We start from the raw sequence: 18,509 nt of genomic DNA, 5'->3' as shown, positions 1-18,509 counted from the left end.
CAAAATTTTGACGACTTTTTTGAACGTGTATGGGGCCCTTAATGCACATTAATGTGTATCATCCCTGAGAAACAAGCAAATATTCCTGACTAATAATTGAAATTACTCTGTGTAAACGTTTTGACGTGTTAACTAAGCGTATCCTCGCTGGACAGACGCAATCTTAATCAGTTGGTGTTTTATTTGTTCTCTCTCTGAAGAATAAAAAAACCAAACAAAAAACAACAAGCAGAAATAACAGGACTGGAGGGAACACAAAGTTGGTCGGAACGATTCAGCGCGTTCGTTTGCAAGCCGGTGTGTTTTTTATGTAACACCCAATTCAAACTAATGTTCCACGTGAATCAAAGTTTATTGACAGCCGACTGTTAAACACTGTAAGTCATTCCTCCAGCAAACTGCTGAATATTTACAATATATGTATATATTTTAATCTTTTGCTTGGCTTTAATTATATAGGATGAGGAGTTTGGGAAGAAGGTTAACGTTGCTAAATATTATCAGCTCGCTAGCTGGCTAATTGACCAGGCTTTAACACTGCAGGCAGCACTAAACATTTTATTTTTATTAATTGATGATTGATTGATTTCGCAGTAGAAACATATACATTACATGTGAACATATAAATATTGCGGAGGATAACACAAAAAGTAAAAATACTTATTTCCATTGTGGTCCTCGAATAGGTAAACAAAATAGCACCAAATAACATAAAATACTATACTAATAATAAATCACAATAAACTGAATAAATAAAGTAAGAGTAATATATCCAAAAAGAGAAAAATAATAATACTGAAAATTTCAATATATTACACAATTTTAACATCAGTAATATATAAAAGCAGACTGATTGTTGACTAGAAGTTGTGACATAAAATTATCTTTAACCATTTTCTTAAAAATACATTTATTTTGAGCAGATCGGGCAGACAGAGGTAGATCATTCCACAATGAAGCACCAGTGGAATAAAAACTGTTTTTACTAAAAGGCCCAACATGGGTAATATTAAAAGTATGAATACTATTTCTGGTGCGTGAATTTGTACTACGTTGGAAATTTTCTTTCAAATACACAGGAGCATTATTATGAAAAATATTATACACATGTCCTAACTTTAACTGATTTACACGCATATCCACCGGTAACAATCCTACATTTCTAAACTCTTCCGCCCCAATATGAGACCTAGGAGGGAGATTCAACATGAACCTGATGACCTTATTTTGAACCACTTGTAATCTGGACTTGGATTTCTTTGTCAGTCCACTGTATCGAGGTACAGTACAGGCGTAGTCGAAATGACACCGAATCAAAGCCGATACTAAAAGTTTTTTAATGTCTTTGTCAAGATTTCGGGCATTTCTATACAGAAACTTTACTTTATTGGAACATTTAGAAACAATTTTATCTACAATACTATCGCCAGAAAGAGACTGGTCTAAAGTTATGCCTAAATATGTTACACTACGCTTTGATTCAATTCAATTTGATTAATATAGTATTCATATTAATTCCATGCTGAGCAAAATGGTAACCATTAGACGATGCTGTTGGTGCTTGGTGGTTTTAATTATGGGTGATTAATAGTATGTAAAAAGTCCTAATAATGAGCAAAATTAGTCAAATAAATGTTTAGATATTTTGCTGGTTTTGTAACATGTCATACTGGACATTGATGGTGGCTTAATGGGTAGGGTGCATCAGTTGCTCTCACTTTCATAAAATCTGATGCATTTTTGTTTGGGTGTTCCTTTTCACCAACAAAGACATCCTGTAAAATTTTTTGACCATATTCAAAAGTCTAATGGTGGCACCATGAGGTTCATTTTTTTTTTTTTTGCCAAAAAACGCTTATTTTATGTTTTCGCGTAAGGTTTGAATCACAATGTTGGACTCCATTTATTGATTTCTTGTGAGCCAGAGATCATGTTAAGAACCTTTGCAAGGGATTGAGAAGCATTAATGTGATTCATAATACATTTGTATTGTTTAAAAGTAGTTGAACAATGATTCAATGAACAGCTCAAACTCAAACTGTGCTTGATAATATATTTAGAATATGTACTAAAAATGTGTATCTAAGATATTTGCTATACTCTATAAGGTGCCATAATGTTTCATGAAAAGTGATCGAAATTTTGTCATAAAAGTCATAAAATAGCAGCTTTTTCCATAACTTTGAGCTCCTGGTGCCACCATTAAACTTTTGAATTTTGTCAAAATATTTCACCCAGTGTGTTTTCTTACCAAAAGGAACATTAAAAACAAAAATGCATCATGATCGGAGGAACTTTTCACTTTTAGGGGGCAACTGATGCACCCTATTAATGGGAATAAGATGTGATTTAATGGACTTCTCTATTATTGTAGTTTGTTTTGATCCTGTTTGGTTGCCTGCAGTGAAACAAGGTGCACTGAATATAACATTCATGGTATTGTAGGAAAAACTGGCATTATAGTAATAAGATAAGATGAAAATTCAGTTAATTCATTCATGGAAACTAGAGGAAACCCACACAGGGAGAACGGGCAAAACTCCACACAAGACCAGGGTCAAACCAGGAGCCCTGGAGCTGTAAAGCAGCAACACTATCCTCTCCACCACCATGTCACCCTAATTCAGTTAATTCCATACTGAATACACGTATCTCTATCTGTAGCTGAATGAATGGACTTGAGAAATCACTAAAACTGTTAGATCAATTCCCATTAGGATAGCAAACAGTATTTTCAGATCCAACAGCTTACGTGGATACGTTATTACCAGCTGTCTGACTTTCCTTGATTTTTGTTTTTAGGATGAACTTGATACCTGTGCAGTGCTCCAGGACAAATCACTGATGCGTCAGATCAGAATGAAGCGCGCAAACCGAAACCCAGAGGAATCGAGCCTCTTCCTAGAGGTCTGTAACATCAGCGGAGCTGCAGTCCTTCCTCTGCACTCCTCCATCACTCTGTTCCTTCTGTCCTACACTGAGTGCGAGTCTTTCCAGGTTTACCTAGTCTCAGATCAGCCTGGCAGTGTAGAAGCTTTGGCAGGTTCCCTTCCAAAGAAACTGGCTGTGTCTGAAGTGAAGAGGGCAGAAACTCCAGCCCTGGTGGCAGCATGTCGTCTGCCGGTTGTGGTGGAGCCGAATGGATGTTTCTGCAGAGCCGGACTGGCTGTGGTGCTCAGACACATTATCCAGATGACCTGCCGCCTGGAGCCACAACGCAGAGACGTGGCCTCACTGCTGGGCTTTAAGAACACCTGCCTGAAGGCCTGTGCTGAGGTGAGAGCAAAAGTAAAGAGGACACAGGGACTTGTACCGTATGTTGGACAGATTAAAAATGTGCACTTGTTTAACAAATTTTCCTTTAACAATACACACCACCCCATAGTGGTTTGTTTATTCATTAATTAGACTTACTCAACTGCATTTGTATTTGATCTCCATATTTAGTCTTTATTCTGTGAACACCCTGTGTATGGAAATATAAATGCCCAGTTCCTGTGTTAGGTGAGCCGCTGGACCAGGTTATGCGAGCTGGACATTCCCTCAGCAGTCGAGGATCACCTACGTAACCCGACAGAGGAGCGACTCCATCTTCCCGCCGCTCTCCTCCAGCTGGAGCACCGCCTGGCCGAACCGGTCAAGGTGCACAACGATGACAAACTCCGCCGTCACAAACTTCAGCAGCAGAAGAACTCTGAGAAGAACTCTCAACCACCCGAGAGCCAGCAGGATGGTCCTCAGAGCAAGAACCGGTGTGGACTGGAGATGAATGCAGCTCTGGCCAAACTGTCTGTGGACGGAGCGCCACCTGTTCCCACCACCAGAGAGCGCTCTGATATAAGGAAAGTGAAGACCACTGAGCTGCCAGAATTGGAGCATGTGTTCGCCGAGGGGCTTTACTTCACACTCACTGATGTGGTGCTGCTGCCGTGCATCCATCGATACCTGGTAAAAGAAAATTTCTCTGGGTTATTTCACTTCAGAAAGTAAACATTTTTCATATTATTTGATTCCCTGGGTATCTTTCAGAGCAACAGCTTGGCATATAATTACATACAAACTTTCCACCAACCCCAATATGGAATTGATCAAAAGTCAAAGTCCCTTCCCATGCCATGTGGCGTATAGGGCGGCGCCGATCTCCGTTTCCGTAGCCCTCGGCCTCTCGCCTATTACGTAGCTAGGGTTACAGTCGGGGGCTGGTCCTCTGGTAACCGCGAGAGTTTGACTCCCCATTCGCATCTGTCTTGCAGCGTGCCTTGCCAGACGGCAGTAGGTACCATTTTTATGCTGGTCTTTGGTATGACCCGACCGTGAGTAGAACTCGCAATCTCCCGATCAAGAGGCAGACACGCTAACCACTAGGCCAACTCACGGTCATGTTTGGTGTCTCAAGTTTGCTTGTTTAGTTTCGTATTGGAATGACAAGGATAACGTAGCTCAGAAGTAAGGGAAATGCACAGCCATCATTTTATCGTCATGGAAAGTTTGTGCAAAAATCATCAATCGCTTGACATGGTGTCGAGGTTTTTTTTTTAGTATGTTAAATGTTTTGTCTGTAAAAATAAATAAAATAAAGCTTGCACAGAGAATAAGGGCCATTCTCAGAAAATGTGACGAGTAACAGGAAAAACATTTAAAAAATTTTTGTATACACTAATTTTAGTTAATCTCAGTTAATGTATTTAATAGACAAAAAAAGCATTATTTCATGAAGCAAGAGACAGGGCCCTACACTTTTTTTTTTTTCAGGAGCACACATGCTCCTAAGTTAATTTTAGGAGCACAGGGAAAAAAATGGGGGCACAAGCACAAGTAGGTTTTCATTTTAAAGGTTTATTGCAGCGCAAACCTTAGACACACCAACACATAAAACGCAAAATTCAATTGAGAATGAATGAATGAACAAACAACTGAATAACAAACAACTGAATGAATGAACAAACAGTAGCTAAACAGAGAGCAGAGCTCAGCAGAGCTAACAACATCATCAAGGACAGCTCCCACCCTGGCTCTGAGTTCTCTGACTTGCTGCCCTCAGGCAGGCGTTACAGGTGCATCAAAGCAAGGACCAACAGACTCAAAAACATTTTTTTCCCCACAGGCCATAACCACCTTGAACAATTAGCCTTTTTCACATTACGTCACTTGCAGGGGAACTCGTATCCGTTTTCAGCCTTTTGAATGGAAGAAGAGGTATACGGCGGCAACATATGTTAACAAAACTGTGTCATTGACAGATAAGATTGATAATAATATTGCGCATTGTTGTTTATCATTACGTATTGTTAGCGACCATTCCAGTCACCTATCTGCCTTGTTTTGGAAAGGAAGTTTACTGACTTTCTATGGTTGCTACTTGTTAGCCAGCAGATTAGCATGCCGCCTCTTCTTCCATTCAAAAGGCTGAAAACGGATGTGAGGTTCTTCTGCAAGTGACGTAATGTGAAAAAGGCTAATTACATGCACTGACTGATGCCACTTCTGGCAGGTGCAACAATGCGCCAACAAGGACCTAAAAGGACAATATTCTCACACTTTCCTGATACAGTGCAATACTTATTACAGTGCAACCTCACAGAGCAACTTTTGAGTTTTTATAGCTTTTGTATATTTTATATTTATATTTCTACACTTTTACATCCATACCCAATACAATGCAATACCAAATACAGTGCAATATCCTGAGTTTTGTAGCTGAACTGAGTTTCTATAACTAATGTGCAATTAACATCTGCAACTCAACACGCCCAGTTGTGTGTGTATATATATTCTTTGTTTTTCTGCTGTGTTGTGACATGCACCATTTGTATATACTGTATATTATTTGTTTTTCTGCTGTGTTGTATGTTCCCATCTAAATGTTTGCACTGGGGTGTGTGCTTTCCATCTCATTATACAACCCTGATTCCAAAAAAGTTGGAACAAAGTACTAATTGTAAATAAAAACGGAATGCAATCATTTACAAATCTCAAAAACTGATATTGTATTCACAATAGAACATAGACTACATATCAAATATGGGCAATTCCATGTAAATGTCAACCTCACCATGCAAAAATAAAGCAACATGTAATACATCAAAACCACTCCCAGAGATCTCACCTAGGCCTGTATTTTACAGATGTGAATAAGTTGAACCTATTTGTAACCAACCTAATATGTCACTGTCAGTCTTTCTTTCTTATAATGTAAAACCCAAGCTAAAATCAACTTTGATCATGTACAATTCTATATTATTGCCACAAGCCACAGAAATGTATGCTAAAATCCACAAAACAGCAAAACAATAGCCATCCTAAATATTATTTAAGAACTTTGATAGTTTTAGCTGATATTTAGAGAGTTTTTCAAAGGGTTATGGTGGTTAAATTGCTGATTTTCTAAACATATGCCATGTCTATTTCAGAAAGTGAGACATTTTGAAGTTTCATGCAAATATTGGCTCATTTGAAATTTCATGACAGCAACACATCTCAAAAAAGTTGGGACAGGGGCAATAAGAGGCTGGAAAAGTTAAAGGTACAAAAAAGGAACAGCTGGAGGACCAAATTGCAACTCATTAGGTCAATTGGCAATAGGTCATTAACATGACTGGGTATAAAAAGAGCATCTTGGAGTGGCAGCGGCTCTCAGAAGTAAAGATGGGAAGAGGATCACCAATCCCCCTAATTCTGCGCCGACAAATAGTGGAGCAATATCAGAAAGGAGTTTGACAGTGTAAAATTGCAAAGAGTTTGAACATATCATCATCTACAGTGCATAATATCATCAAAAGATTCAGAGAATCTGGAAGAATCTCTGTGCGTAAGGGTCAAGGCCGGAAAACCATACTGGGTGCCCGTGATCTTCGGGCCCTTAGACGGCACTGCATCACATACAGGCATGCTTCTGTATTGGAAATCACAAAATGGGCTCAGGAATATTTCCAGAGAGCATTATCTGTGAACACAATTCACCGTGGCATCCGCCGTTGCCAGCTAAAACTCCATAGTTCAAAGAAGAAGCCGTATCTAAACATGATCCAGAAGCGCAGACGTCTTCTCTGGGCCAAGGCTCATTTAAAATGGACTGTGGCAAAGTGGAAAACTGTTCTGTGGTCAGACGAATCAAAATTTGAAGTTCTTTATGGAAATCAGGGACGCCGTGTCATTCGGACTAAAGAGGAGAAGGACGACCCAAGTTGTTATCAGCGCTCAGTTCAGAAGCCTGCATCTCTGATGGTATGGGGTTGCATTAGTGCGTGTGGCATGGGCACCTTCCACATCTGGAAAGACACCATCAATGCTGAAAGGTATATCCAGGTTCTAGAGCAACATATGCTCCCATCCAGACGACGTCTCTTTCAGGGAAGACCTTGCATTTTCCAACATGACAATGCCAAACCACATACTGCATCAATTACAGCATCATGGCTGCGTAGAAGAAGGGTCCGGGTACTGAACTGGCCAGCCTGCAGTCCAGATCTTTCACCCATAGAAAACATTTGGCGCATCATAAAACGGAAGATACGACAAAAAAGACCTAAGACAGTTGAGCAACTAGAATCCTACATTAGACAAGAATGGGTTAACATTCCTATCCCTAAACTTGAGCAACTTGTCTCCTCAGTCCCCAGACGTTTACAGACTGTTGTAAAGAGAAAAGGGGATGTCTCACAGTGGTAAACATGGCCTTGTCCCAACTTTTTTGAGATGTGTTGTTGTCATGAAATTTAAAATCACCTAATTTTTCTCTTTAAATGATACATTTTCTCAGTGTAAACATTTGATATGTCATCTATGTTCTATTCTGAATAAAATATGGAATTTTGAAACTTCCACATCATTGCATTCCGTTTTTATTTACAATTTGTACTTTGTCCCAACTTTTTTGGAATCGGGGTTGTACTAGTACATCTCAAAAAATTAGAATATTGTGAAAAAGTTCAATATTTTCCATCAGTTATTTAAGAAAGTGAAAATGTTATATATTATAGACTCATTACACATAAACTAAAATGCTTGAAACATTTTTCTATTTTAATTTTAATCAGTATGGCATACAGTACAAAAACATTAAAAAAAAAATCTCAAAAAATTAGAATATTTCATTTCGAGTTTGAGTAAAACAGTATGAACACAGTGTATCTCTCAGTCTAGTTCAGTACACACAACCACAATCATGGGGAAGACTGCTGACTTGACTGTTGTCCAGAAGATGATCACTGATGCCCTCCACAAGGAGGGTAAGCCACAAAAGGTCATTGCTGAAAAGGGTGGCTGGAAAAGGTGCACAAGCAACAGGGATGGCCGCAGTCTTGAGAGGATTGTCAAGAAAAGTTGATTCAAGAACTTGGGAGAGCTTCACAAGGAGTGGACTGAGGCTGGTGTCAGTGTATCAAGACCCATCACGAACAGACATCTTCAAGAAAGGGGATACGACTTTCGCATTCCTAATATCAAGCTACTCCTGAGCCAGAGACAATGTCAGAAGTGTCTTATCTGGGCTAAGGAGAGAAAGAAATGGACTGTTGCTCAGTGGTCCAAAGTCCTCTTTTCAGATGAAAGTACATTTTGCATTTAATTTGGAAATCACGGTTCTAGAGTCTGGAGGAAGAGTGGAGAGGCACAGAATCCAAGGTGTTTGAAGCCCAGTGTGAAGTTTCCACAGTCTGTGATGATTTGGGGTACCATGTCATCTGCTGGTGTTGGTCCACTGTATTTTATCAAGTCCAAAGTCAACACAGCCATCTACCAGGAGATTTTAGAGCACTTCATGCTTCCATCTGCTGATGAGCTTTTTGGAGATGCTGATTTCCTTTTCCAGCAGGACTTAGCACCTACCCACAGTGCCAAAACTACTACCAAATGGTTTGCTGACCATGATATTACTGTGTTTGATTGGCCAGCCAACTTGCCTGACCTGAACCCCATAGAGAATCTATGGGGTATTGTCAAGAGGAAGATGAGAAACACCCGACCCAAAAATGCAGATACGCTGAAGGCCACTATCAAAGCAACCTGGGCTTCAATAACACCTCAGCAGTGCCACAGACTGATCACCTCCATGCCACACCGCATTGATACAGTAATTCATGGTAAAGGAGCCCCAACCAAGTATTGAGTGTATAAATGAATATACTTTTCAGAAGTTGGACATTTCTGTATTGTAAATCCTTTTTTTGATTGATCTTAGGGAATATTCTAATAATTTGAGATACCGGATTTCTGATTTTCATGAGCTATAAGCCATAATCATCAAAATAAAAAAAAAAAGGCTTTAAATATTTCACTTTACATGTAATGAGTATAGAATATATGAAAGTTTACGTTTTTGAATTAAATTATGAAAAAAAAAGGAACTTTTTCATGGTATTCAAATTTTTTGAGATGCACTAGTATAATTTTCCCGCACCTTCTCCCGTCGTTCTAGCTTTCTTCACTACACTTTCTTCCTCGTCTGTTCTTTTCTTGTTTCCACCATCATTGCTTTTAAAAAACGCCATTATTCTCTGCATAGCGAATATATTTCTCAGCTCGGTCTGAACCAGCTCTCAGTTATCTCTCAGTTGAATGATCTGATGAATCCCTAAAAAGCACTTTTCCCACCTAATGCCACACCCACAACATACAACCGTGGGAAAGAGGGGCAATCACAGAAAGATGAGTAGAAAACGGGAAATGTTACGGGGGATGTTTATTGTGATAGTAGGCTATTGTAGCGTCAGCACAAAAGCACCAGACTCAACTTTAACTGAAAGTGTTATTCAGTAGCCTAAACTTATTCAAGCTACAGACCGAGAAGAATAAAAATGCTGAAATCTCATGTCCCGGTAAAACGCACTAGCATGGCAGAACGGCAAAAAAATGTAACTCCCCCCCCGGCTACCGTGGGAACCACCGCAGTGCAAGACAGAGGCAATGCATGCAACTACAGACGGGGAGCAAGGCGCAGGCAGAACATGCAAGGCGCAGGCAGAACATACACACGCGCGCACGTACACAACACTGAACACGTACAACAATACAGGCCGTTACTCGTTACACTATATTAGGTAGGCTATCCAGCGCTGGATTTACATACTTTGCAGTTTAACGTTTGATACATTTTAGAATGTTAAACTCCTCGTGTCTGTGCTCAGTGCTTTCCCAAATTGTTGGCCGCAAGAAGCCCTCGCACGAATGTGCGTTTTTTTTTCGTCGTTCACATGTCGAAAAATTCGCTCACAAATGCGAGTGAAATGTGCGCACTGTAGAGCCCTGGCAAGAGATATCATTATTATGATTGAAAAGATATCATTATTATGAAAAAATAATGCCCAGTTGTTGTCTTTACTGTTACCCATAATGTCTTTACCGTTACCCTATAGAGTAATGGTAAAGACAACACTGGGTAACGGTAAAGACATCTCATGGCGTTTTTGGGTCACTGAGTGCAGAAAAAAGATAAACAAATTATACATTTATTATCCCATCCTAACTTGCTACTTGGCTAACTAAATTTTTTCAACATGCAGCATCATTATCTTTATAATTTGGGGGTAATGACAAAGAGTTAATTTCCCTGACATCTCAAGCTTTCATATTTACCTGGCCTGAGTTTCCCAAAAGCATCACAGCACAAAGATAATCATTAAATGGTAAAGCGAGCAGCACAATGAACACTCTCTCTCCTAGTTAAGACGCTCTTAGTGTTAAGAGGCTTTTGGGAAACCCACCACTGATCAATATCCTGGATTCCAACATTCATGCAGCAGTGATTTTTTTTTTTTTTTTTTCTCCTCAAAATGGCGGCTCAACATCCTGGTCCTCCCTCATGTAGCTGCACTGCCTTCTATTGTCAAAGCCCTGAGTTACAGCATGATTTTACCGTTTCGGTAACGGTAAAGACATCAAGAAAGTACACGTTCTTGCGCATATATTTTAGGCTATACAGCAAAAACTGCTGAAGCAAAGATCATGATATATTCCACAATAAAAAGTGAAGGTATAGAGGTAATATTTCAGAAAGAAAAGTGAAAATAAAATAAAAAGCAAAGGAATTATTTTCATTCAAATTTTGCTAATCCTTATTTAGACCCATGGCGGTAATGACATTTTGGTATATTTAGGCTAAATAAAACTTTTTTGTGGCTATAAATTTTTAGTGGAGCCAGTATGTGATCGTGTTGTAAAAATGAGTGTAACAATTGCACATGCGCATACAGGTGTTCCTATTAAAATGACTGGTGAGTGTGTACAATTTGGTTCCCCATTCGAAATAAATGGACTAAAGAAATCGCTTTCAGGTATGTTTATGCTCATTACCGAGGGAAATCGCGTTCTGATTTTAAAATATACTCCAGGTCGTCCCCCTTTCCTCGCCGCCTTCGGCCAGTGGTCCCATGTGTGATGGAGCTGTGACGCACTTACGAGTCGTTACAGGAAGTTGTCGGAAAGAGTATTGAGACCACTGAGCTCTAGCGCCGGGCCATTTCCGGGAAATAAGAGTTTGGGTTATGGTGACAGCGTGTGTATGTCAGCAGTATGTCGGTTCGGAGGTTTCAGTTTCGAAAACTGTAAGAGTAGAATAATATAAAGTACAGACGCTTGGTATATTTTACTTCTGTGATTTTTAAATTCTTCATTTTTGGATTACGCTTCATTTTTGTGGCTACTAACTCAGAGTAAATATATATGCTATAATTACTGTATGGACATGGGATCAGAAAACAACTTTATTTATAAGCAGCAGCCACATGGACCCATAGGGGACCTTTTTTTGCAAATGCAGACAAGTTGTGTCAAAATATATTAAATTTTTTTTAACTGCTGTGTTAATTTTGTTCTTAAAATCAGTGTATACTAGGGGGCCAGGATTAATGATTTTAAAACTGAACTTGTCACATTTTCTGAGAATGGCCCCTAAGAGCAGTAGTAGCCATCTTGAAGCATTTTTTCCGGCGCATAGTGTGGTAGCACTTGGTCAGGACAGAGACATGGGGGGGAAAAGCTTAAAAGTCGAATCGTACATCAGAAGTGATTTCTCTACAGTCTGGCTGGAGATGTATATTCTATATATATGGCCAAAAGCCAGCGGCCAAAGCGCGTCGGTGGTCAGTTACTGTTTCTACAGATTACGTGGCCAAGAATTTTAAACATTATCATCATGAGATGTTTCAGTCCGAGAGGTCGTATCAAAATAATTGCCAAGAAAAAGATTTTTCACTTTTCATTTACCATATCAGCAGGCGGCACAGTGGTGTAGTGGTTAGCGCTGTCGCCTCAGAGAAAGAAGGTCCGGGTTCGAGCCCCGTGGCCGGCGAGGGCCTTTCTGTGTGGAGTTTGCATGTTCTCCCTGTCTCTGCGTGGGTTTCCTCCGGGTACTCCGGTTTCCCCCACAGTCCAAAGACATGCAGGTTAGGTTACCGTATTTTCTGGACTATAAGCCGCTACTTTTTTCCTAGGTTTTGAACCATGCGGCTTATACAAAGGTGCGGCTATTCTGTGGATTTTTCTTCCACCGCTAGGGGCGCTCTAACCGGAAGTAGAATCAAAAATAAGATAGACGAAAAATCAATGCAAAGAAGAATTAGCAGATCTTTAGCAGATAGAACACGCACGACAAATTACTAACTGGTAATTATTTTCAAATCCAGCGAAGATGATTAAAGTGACTTGTGGTTTCAAACACAGGAGAAATGAAGGTAAATAAATACCGGTTATTTTCTCTTGGTTCTGTTCCGTTTTAATCAGCAAAGTTGCTGCCGTGTTAAAAGGCACTGTTCGGAAAGAATCTGTTCAGGTACATACATGTACATTTACAGTACAAAATCGTTCTGTACATGCAGTAAATATCTAATTTTTCAACATAGATATCTGCGGCTTATAGCCCGGTGCGGCTTGTATATCTTTTTTTAAATTTTTTTAAAAAAAATAGAGCGGATGCAGCTTATATACTGGTGCGCTCTATAGTCCAGAAAATACGGTAACTCAGTGCTTCTCAATTATTTTCTGTTACCCCCCCCGAAGAAGAAAACATTTCGCGCCCCTCCACTCTCCGCCGCGACTATAAATAGTATAAATTGTCTATAAAATTGTTAAGACTTATAACAATGGTGTTAGGTGTACTTGTAATATAAGTACACCTCTGCATAACATTGTATCCTTATTAACATTAAAGAAAAAAAAGAAAGAAATATAGATCAACTTACAACAAAGAATAACTTTTTATTAACATTGTTTTTTTTTTAGTCTGTAACAGAAAAGATTTAAAGTCCATCAAAGTGCTTGCAATTTGCAAAATTAAAAAAAAAACTTGTAAACGTTCCCTGCGTGTGGGTGGAGCACAGAGGACGGCAGGACAGAGATCAGGGTGAACAGGAGGCTTTATTGCCGCACTTTTCAGTCTGACAATTAAATAAGCAATCAGAGAGACAGAGACACACACACACTGTAGTCTCCTCTGGGGAAGCTCTCTTCCGCTCTCACTCTCCCTCCTTAAATAGGGCGCGGTCACTGGGAAGACACACACAAACACAGGTTAATTGCCGTCAGGTGTAGTGATTCTGCCACTTACCTTCCCTGACTCTGCCCTCCTGTCACAGACCGGCGCTTGACCACGCCCCCGCTGCCACAAAACTATAAACATTTTTTAACCAACTAATTCGGTCCTTTTCAAATAGTGGGGCACGCCCCATTTGATACTGAAAAATAAAATTAAATAAAATCAATAAATAATAATAAATTCAAATTGATCAGCAACATTAACTCAGGAGCACAATATATAAAACTAAATAAAATCAATGTGTGTTCACCGCACTTCATATCTCCTGCTCTGTGCTGTGTGTACGCAAAAAACCCTACCCCATAGCGGTAATACTCCCCGCACACACCCTGACAATGAGAGCGCCACTGCCACCTACTGTAGTGGATGTGCAATTACACTTTATTCTAGAACGGCAAAAGCATGTTCCCCGGGGTCACACATGCCCCCCCCCGGCATTGTACGCCCCACTATTTGAGAAGGACTGGGTTAACTGGTGACTCTAAATCGACCGTAGGTGTGAATGTGAGTGTGAATGGTTGTCTGTGTCTATGTGTCAGCCCTGTGATGACCTGGCGACTTGTTCAGGGTGTACCCCGCCTTTCGCCCGTAGTCAGCTGCGATAGGCTCCAGCTTGCCTGCTTCCCTGTAGAACAGGATAAAGCTGCTAGAGATGATGATATTTACTGTATCAGCTTTTCAGTGAGCCATAAGTTTATATACATTTTGTTCGTATTTGGTGGCATTGCCTTTTAATCGCTGAACACGAACAAAACTCTTAGTGCTGCCTTCTACAAGCTTCTCCCAGTACTTTTTCAGAATTTTTGCCTCTTCCTTCCTTCGTATCACTGAGTCAGTTTCGTGGGCGTCCTTGCTTGCAGACACCTTTTCAGTGCAGTCCACAAATTTTCTATATGATTCAGATCAATGCTTTTGATGACCATTTCATTATTTTCACTTTGTTGTCTTTAAGCCATTTTCAAGTCAAGTCAACTTTATTGTCAAATATGTCAAGTCAAGTTTATTTGTATAGCGCTTTTAACAATAAACATTGTCGCAAAGCAGCTTTACAGAATTTGAACGACTTAAAACATGAGCTAATTTTGTCCCTAATCTATCTAAAATATGCTATACATGCTCGACATACAGCACAGATGAAATATCAGTCCTCTCTGACCCACGGTGCAAACAGGCAATGCAATAAATAAAAATAGAATAATTGAAAAAAACCAAACAGTATAAACACTCTAGATAGGAACTAGACATGGACTAAACACTCAAACAATATAAATGGTATAAATAAACAGTATAAACACTAGATAAGAACAAGACATAGACTAAACACTCAGACAATATAAAAACAGTGTATACACTAGATAAGAACAAGACAGACTAAACACTCAGACAATATAAACAGTATAAACACTAGATAAGAACAAGACAGACTAAACACTCAGACAAACAATATAAACAGTATAAATAAACAGTATAAACACTAGATAAGAACAAGAGACAGACTAAACACTCAGACAATATAAACAGTGTAAACACTAGATAAGAACAAGAGACAGACTAAACACTCAGACAATATAAACAGTGTAAACACTAGATAAGAACAAGACATAGACTGAACACTCAGACAATATAAACAGTGTAAACACTAGATAAGAACAAGACATAGACTGAACACTCAGACAATATAAACAGTGTAAACACTAGAGAAGAACAAGACATAGACTAAACACTCAGATGATATAAACAGTGTAAACACTAGATAAGAACAAGACATAGACTAAACACTCAGACGATATAAACAGTGTAAACACTAGATAAGAACAAGACAGACTAAACACTCAGACAAACAATATAAACAGTATAAATAAACAGTATAAACACTAGATAAGATCAAGACATAGACTAAACACTCAGACAAACAATATAAACAGTATAAACACTAGATAAGAACAAGACAGACTAAACACTCAGACGAACAATATAAACAGTATAAATAAACAGTATAAACACTAGATAAGATCAAGACATAGACTAAACACTCAGACAAACAATATAAACAGTATAAACACTAGATAAGAACAAGACAGACTAAACACTCAGACGAACAATGTAAACAGTATAAATAAACAGTATAAACACTAGATAAGAACAAGAGACAGACTAAACACTCAGACAAACAATATAAACACTAGATAAGAACAAGACAGACTAAACACTCAGACAATATAAACAGTGTAAACACTAGATAAGAACTACACACAGACTAAACACTCAGACAAACAATGTAAACAGTATAAACACTCTAGATATGAACTAGACGTAGACTAAACACTCGTATATATACACACACACACACACACACACACACACATAAATTGGTTCAAATAACCAAACAGTCAAGGGCACTTGAGGTATAGCAGGTAAACATGAAATAAGCAGTGAAATTTTGTTGCACATTTATATGCGTAGGATCACTGACCAGTCGACAGCTACAAAAGTTTTACCTTTGTGGCTGATGTCTTGAAGGCTCGCTTCAGTATTTTTGCATAATCCTCTATCCTCATGGTGCCATCTACTTTCTGAAGTGCACCAATCCCTTTTCCAGCAAAATTCCCTCCCATAATGTGATGCCTCCAACCCCACGCTTCACAGTTGGGATGGTGTTCTTTGGATTAAACGCAGCACCCTTTTTTCTCCATATATACTGGAGCAACTGAAAAAGTGCTGAAGTGCCTTTAAGCAAGGCACCTAACCCTCAACTGCTCCCCAGGCTGCTCTGGGTATGTTGTACGTCGCTTTGGATAAGTCAAAGTCCCTCTCACGCCAGAATCTGGTCTTCCCAGGCAGTCTCCTGTCCCAGTACTAACCAACTCTTTTTAAAAGAACTGAAGGCAAATTTTTTATTACCAAAATTCTTTTTCTCATTTTATTAAATAACAGAATGCATGTTTGATAGCTATTTTGTCGCTGCTATAGCAAGTTCTGAGTGTTTGAAATATGCTCTGTAATATATCAGTCCATATGTCAAAGCAATGGCCATAAACGAGATTCGTTGAGACCTGTGCGAGACATCGTAGGACGGAAGTAAAACGTACAGCGGAAACCAAACTGACCAACATCTGCGAATGTTCCCTGTGTCCGAAATCGCTCACTCGTTCACTACTCCCTATATAGGGAATTACTATATAGAGGACTATTGTATATAGTGAGCTCATTGGTAAAATGAAAAAATGCTTTCGGACACTACTCCGCCGCGCTGGTATTTACATCATTACTGTCGCACAATTAAAACGTGCCAGATCAGGCGGCTGGTGGGTTTTCAAAATAATAAATACATGCATGTGTTTTTTGATAAATCCATATTATACTGAGCGCATTTCTCACATTAATAAATACAAATTTGCTGCATCTTTCGGTTTTTTTTTAATCAACCCTGAATACTTTCTCCTTTGCCGCTGCCTTTTTATTAAATCAAATTTGAGGCTTTTAATTTGATTTCTTTCAGCGTGACTGCAATGCATGATGGGATATATTGCTTTGGTTAGTGACCATCATTGTACACTACTTTTCGTGATGCATTGTGGGATACTTTGAGTGCACTATATAGGGTGTAAATAATCCTCACTAAGGTTTCGGACAGCACTACAAAATGGCGTCCTCACTATATGGACCCTTTTCACGTGACGTCACGACAAACGCGGCCGCCATTTTGGACATGTACTACCGGTAGTTTACCACAGCCAACATTGAGGAACGGCAGCAAAGAAAGTGTTTATTTTCAGCAAGACTTCCATCATGCCACTATATTGTTGTGTACCTGGATGTAGTAACCATCAACAAACAAGGCAAGGGTTATCGTTTTATCGGATCCCGGTAGATGCTGACTGACAGAGAAGATGGATAGCGGCATACCAGCGCTTGTGTAGTGACCACTTTGTTGGAGGTAAGACGAATAAAATTAGCCAGAAAAGGCATTACATTGCTGTTAACATTCCATTCTAGTTTACTGTAATTATGATCTGGCAGCTATTTACACCGGATCCAGTGTAAATAGCTGCCGGAGCCAACGTCCGAGCTAGCGAGCTAGCGCTGGCTCCGGCCAGGCGCGAGCTAGCGCTGGCTCCGGAACCTCGGACGTTGGCTCCGGCAGCTATTTACACTGGATCCGGTGTAAATAGCTGCCAGATCATAATTACAGTAAACTAGAACGTCCGAGCTAGCTCGCTAGCGCTGGCTCTGAGCCGCTGCGAGCCAGCGCAGGCTCGGAGCCAGCGCTGGCTCGCGGCGGCTCGGAGCCAGCGCTGGCTCGCGGCGGCTCGGACGTTGGCTCCGGCAGCTATTTACACTGGATCCGGTGTAAATAGCTGCCAGATCATAATTACAGTAAACTAGTAAATACAGTTTTCTGCATCTCGCTCCTTTTTCTTTTATGTTTGTCGCCTTCCTCGCATTCAAACCGATTCGAGCCGAAGTCCACTACATGTCCAAAATGGTGGTCGCTGTTACGAAGGTCACGTGACTGAAAAGGGTCCATAGTGAGTAGGGAGCGATTTCAGATACGGGTTGTCAAAAGACGCGCGCGCCCTCTTTCGAATGCTGATGTAATCAAGCTGGAAGTTGTGTTTGTTTTGATAGCAGTCAGGAAAGTTTGAAAAAAGTCGGCAGTAATCGTCATTTAAACTCGTTTTTGTGCAATATTTAGTTTGGAAAACAGTTTTCAAAATGGCGGCGCTGACACGTCACGTTTTGAAGTCTCGCACAAGTCTCGTGAAGATCGCGCGGATGAGCGACACCTGCCGTGGACCGAACGAACTAAATTCAACATGGCTAAAAACCGAATAGGCCGATAAGTAGAATATTTAATTGCAATTAGTTGCCAATACGAGTTACGATATAAGGCTACTTAAACCGAAAACGTAATTGAATAACACATTAATTAAGAAATAAAGCAAGTTTTAAAATGACTTCAGTTCTCCTTTAAGGCGTA

The 18,509-nt window shown here is 39.7% G+C and overlaps 1 protein-coding gene across 2 annotated transcripts in view; it reads left to right on the top strand.

Moving 5' to 3' along the window:
- The first annotated feature begins 301 nt into the window (after positions 1 to 301).
- The window catches only part of gstcd (glutathione S-transferase, C-terminal domain containing), a 444,339-nt gene continuing 426,131 nt past the window's right edge, over positions 302 to 18,509 (top strand). The window contains exons 1-3 of one of the 2 annotated variants that reach the window (XM_060926471.1): positions 302 to 377; positions 2,803 to 3,276; positions 3,505 to 3,948. In XM_060926471.1, coding sequence (XP_060782454.1) covers positions 2,845 to 3,276; positions 3,505 to 3,948 — 876 coding nt within the window. In that variant the 5' untranslated portion in view covers positions 302 to 377; positions 2,803 to 2,844. Of the gene's footprint in view, positions 378 to 2,802; positions 3,289 to 3,504; positions 3,949 to 18,509 lie in introns of both variants that reach the window. The other variant, XM_060926470.1, reaches the window with a different exon arrangement.

The sequence above is a fragment of the Neoarius graeffei genome, chromosome 7, assembly GCF_027579695.1.
Source record: "Neoarius graeffei isolate fNeoGra1 chromosome 7, fNeoGra1.pri, whole genome shotgun sequence".
NCBI lineage: Eukaryota > Metazoa > Chordata > Actinopteri > Siluriformes > Ariidae > Neoarius > Neoarius graeffei.
Note: the sequence above shows the minus strand (reverse complement) of the source record. Positions and strands in the feature narration are given on the sequence as shown.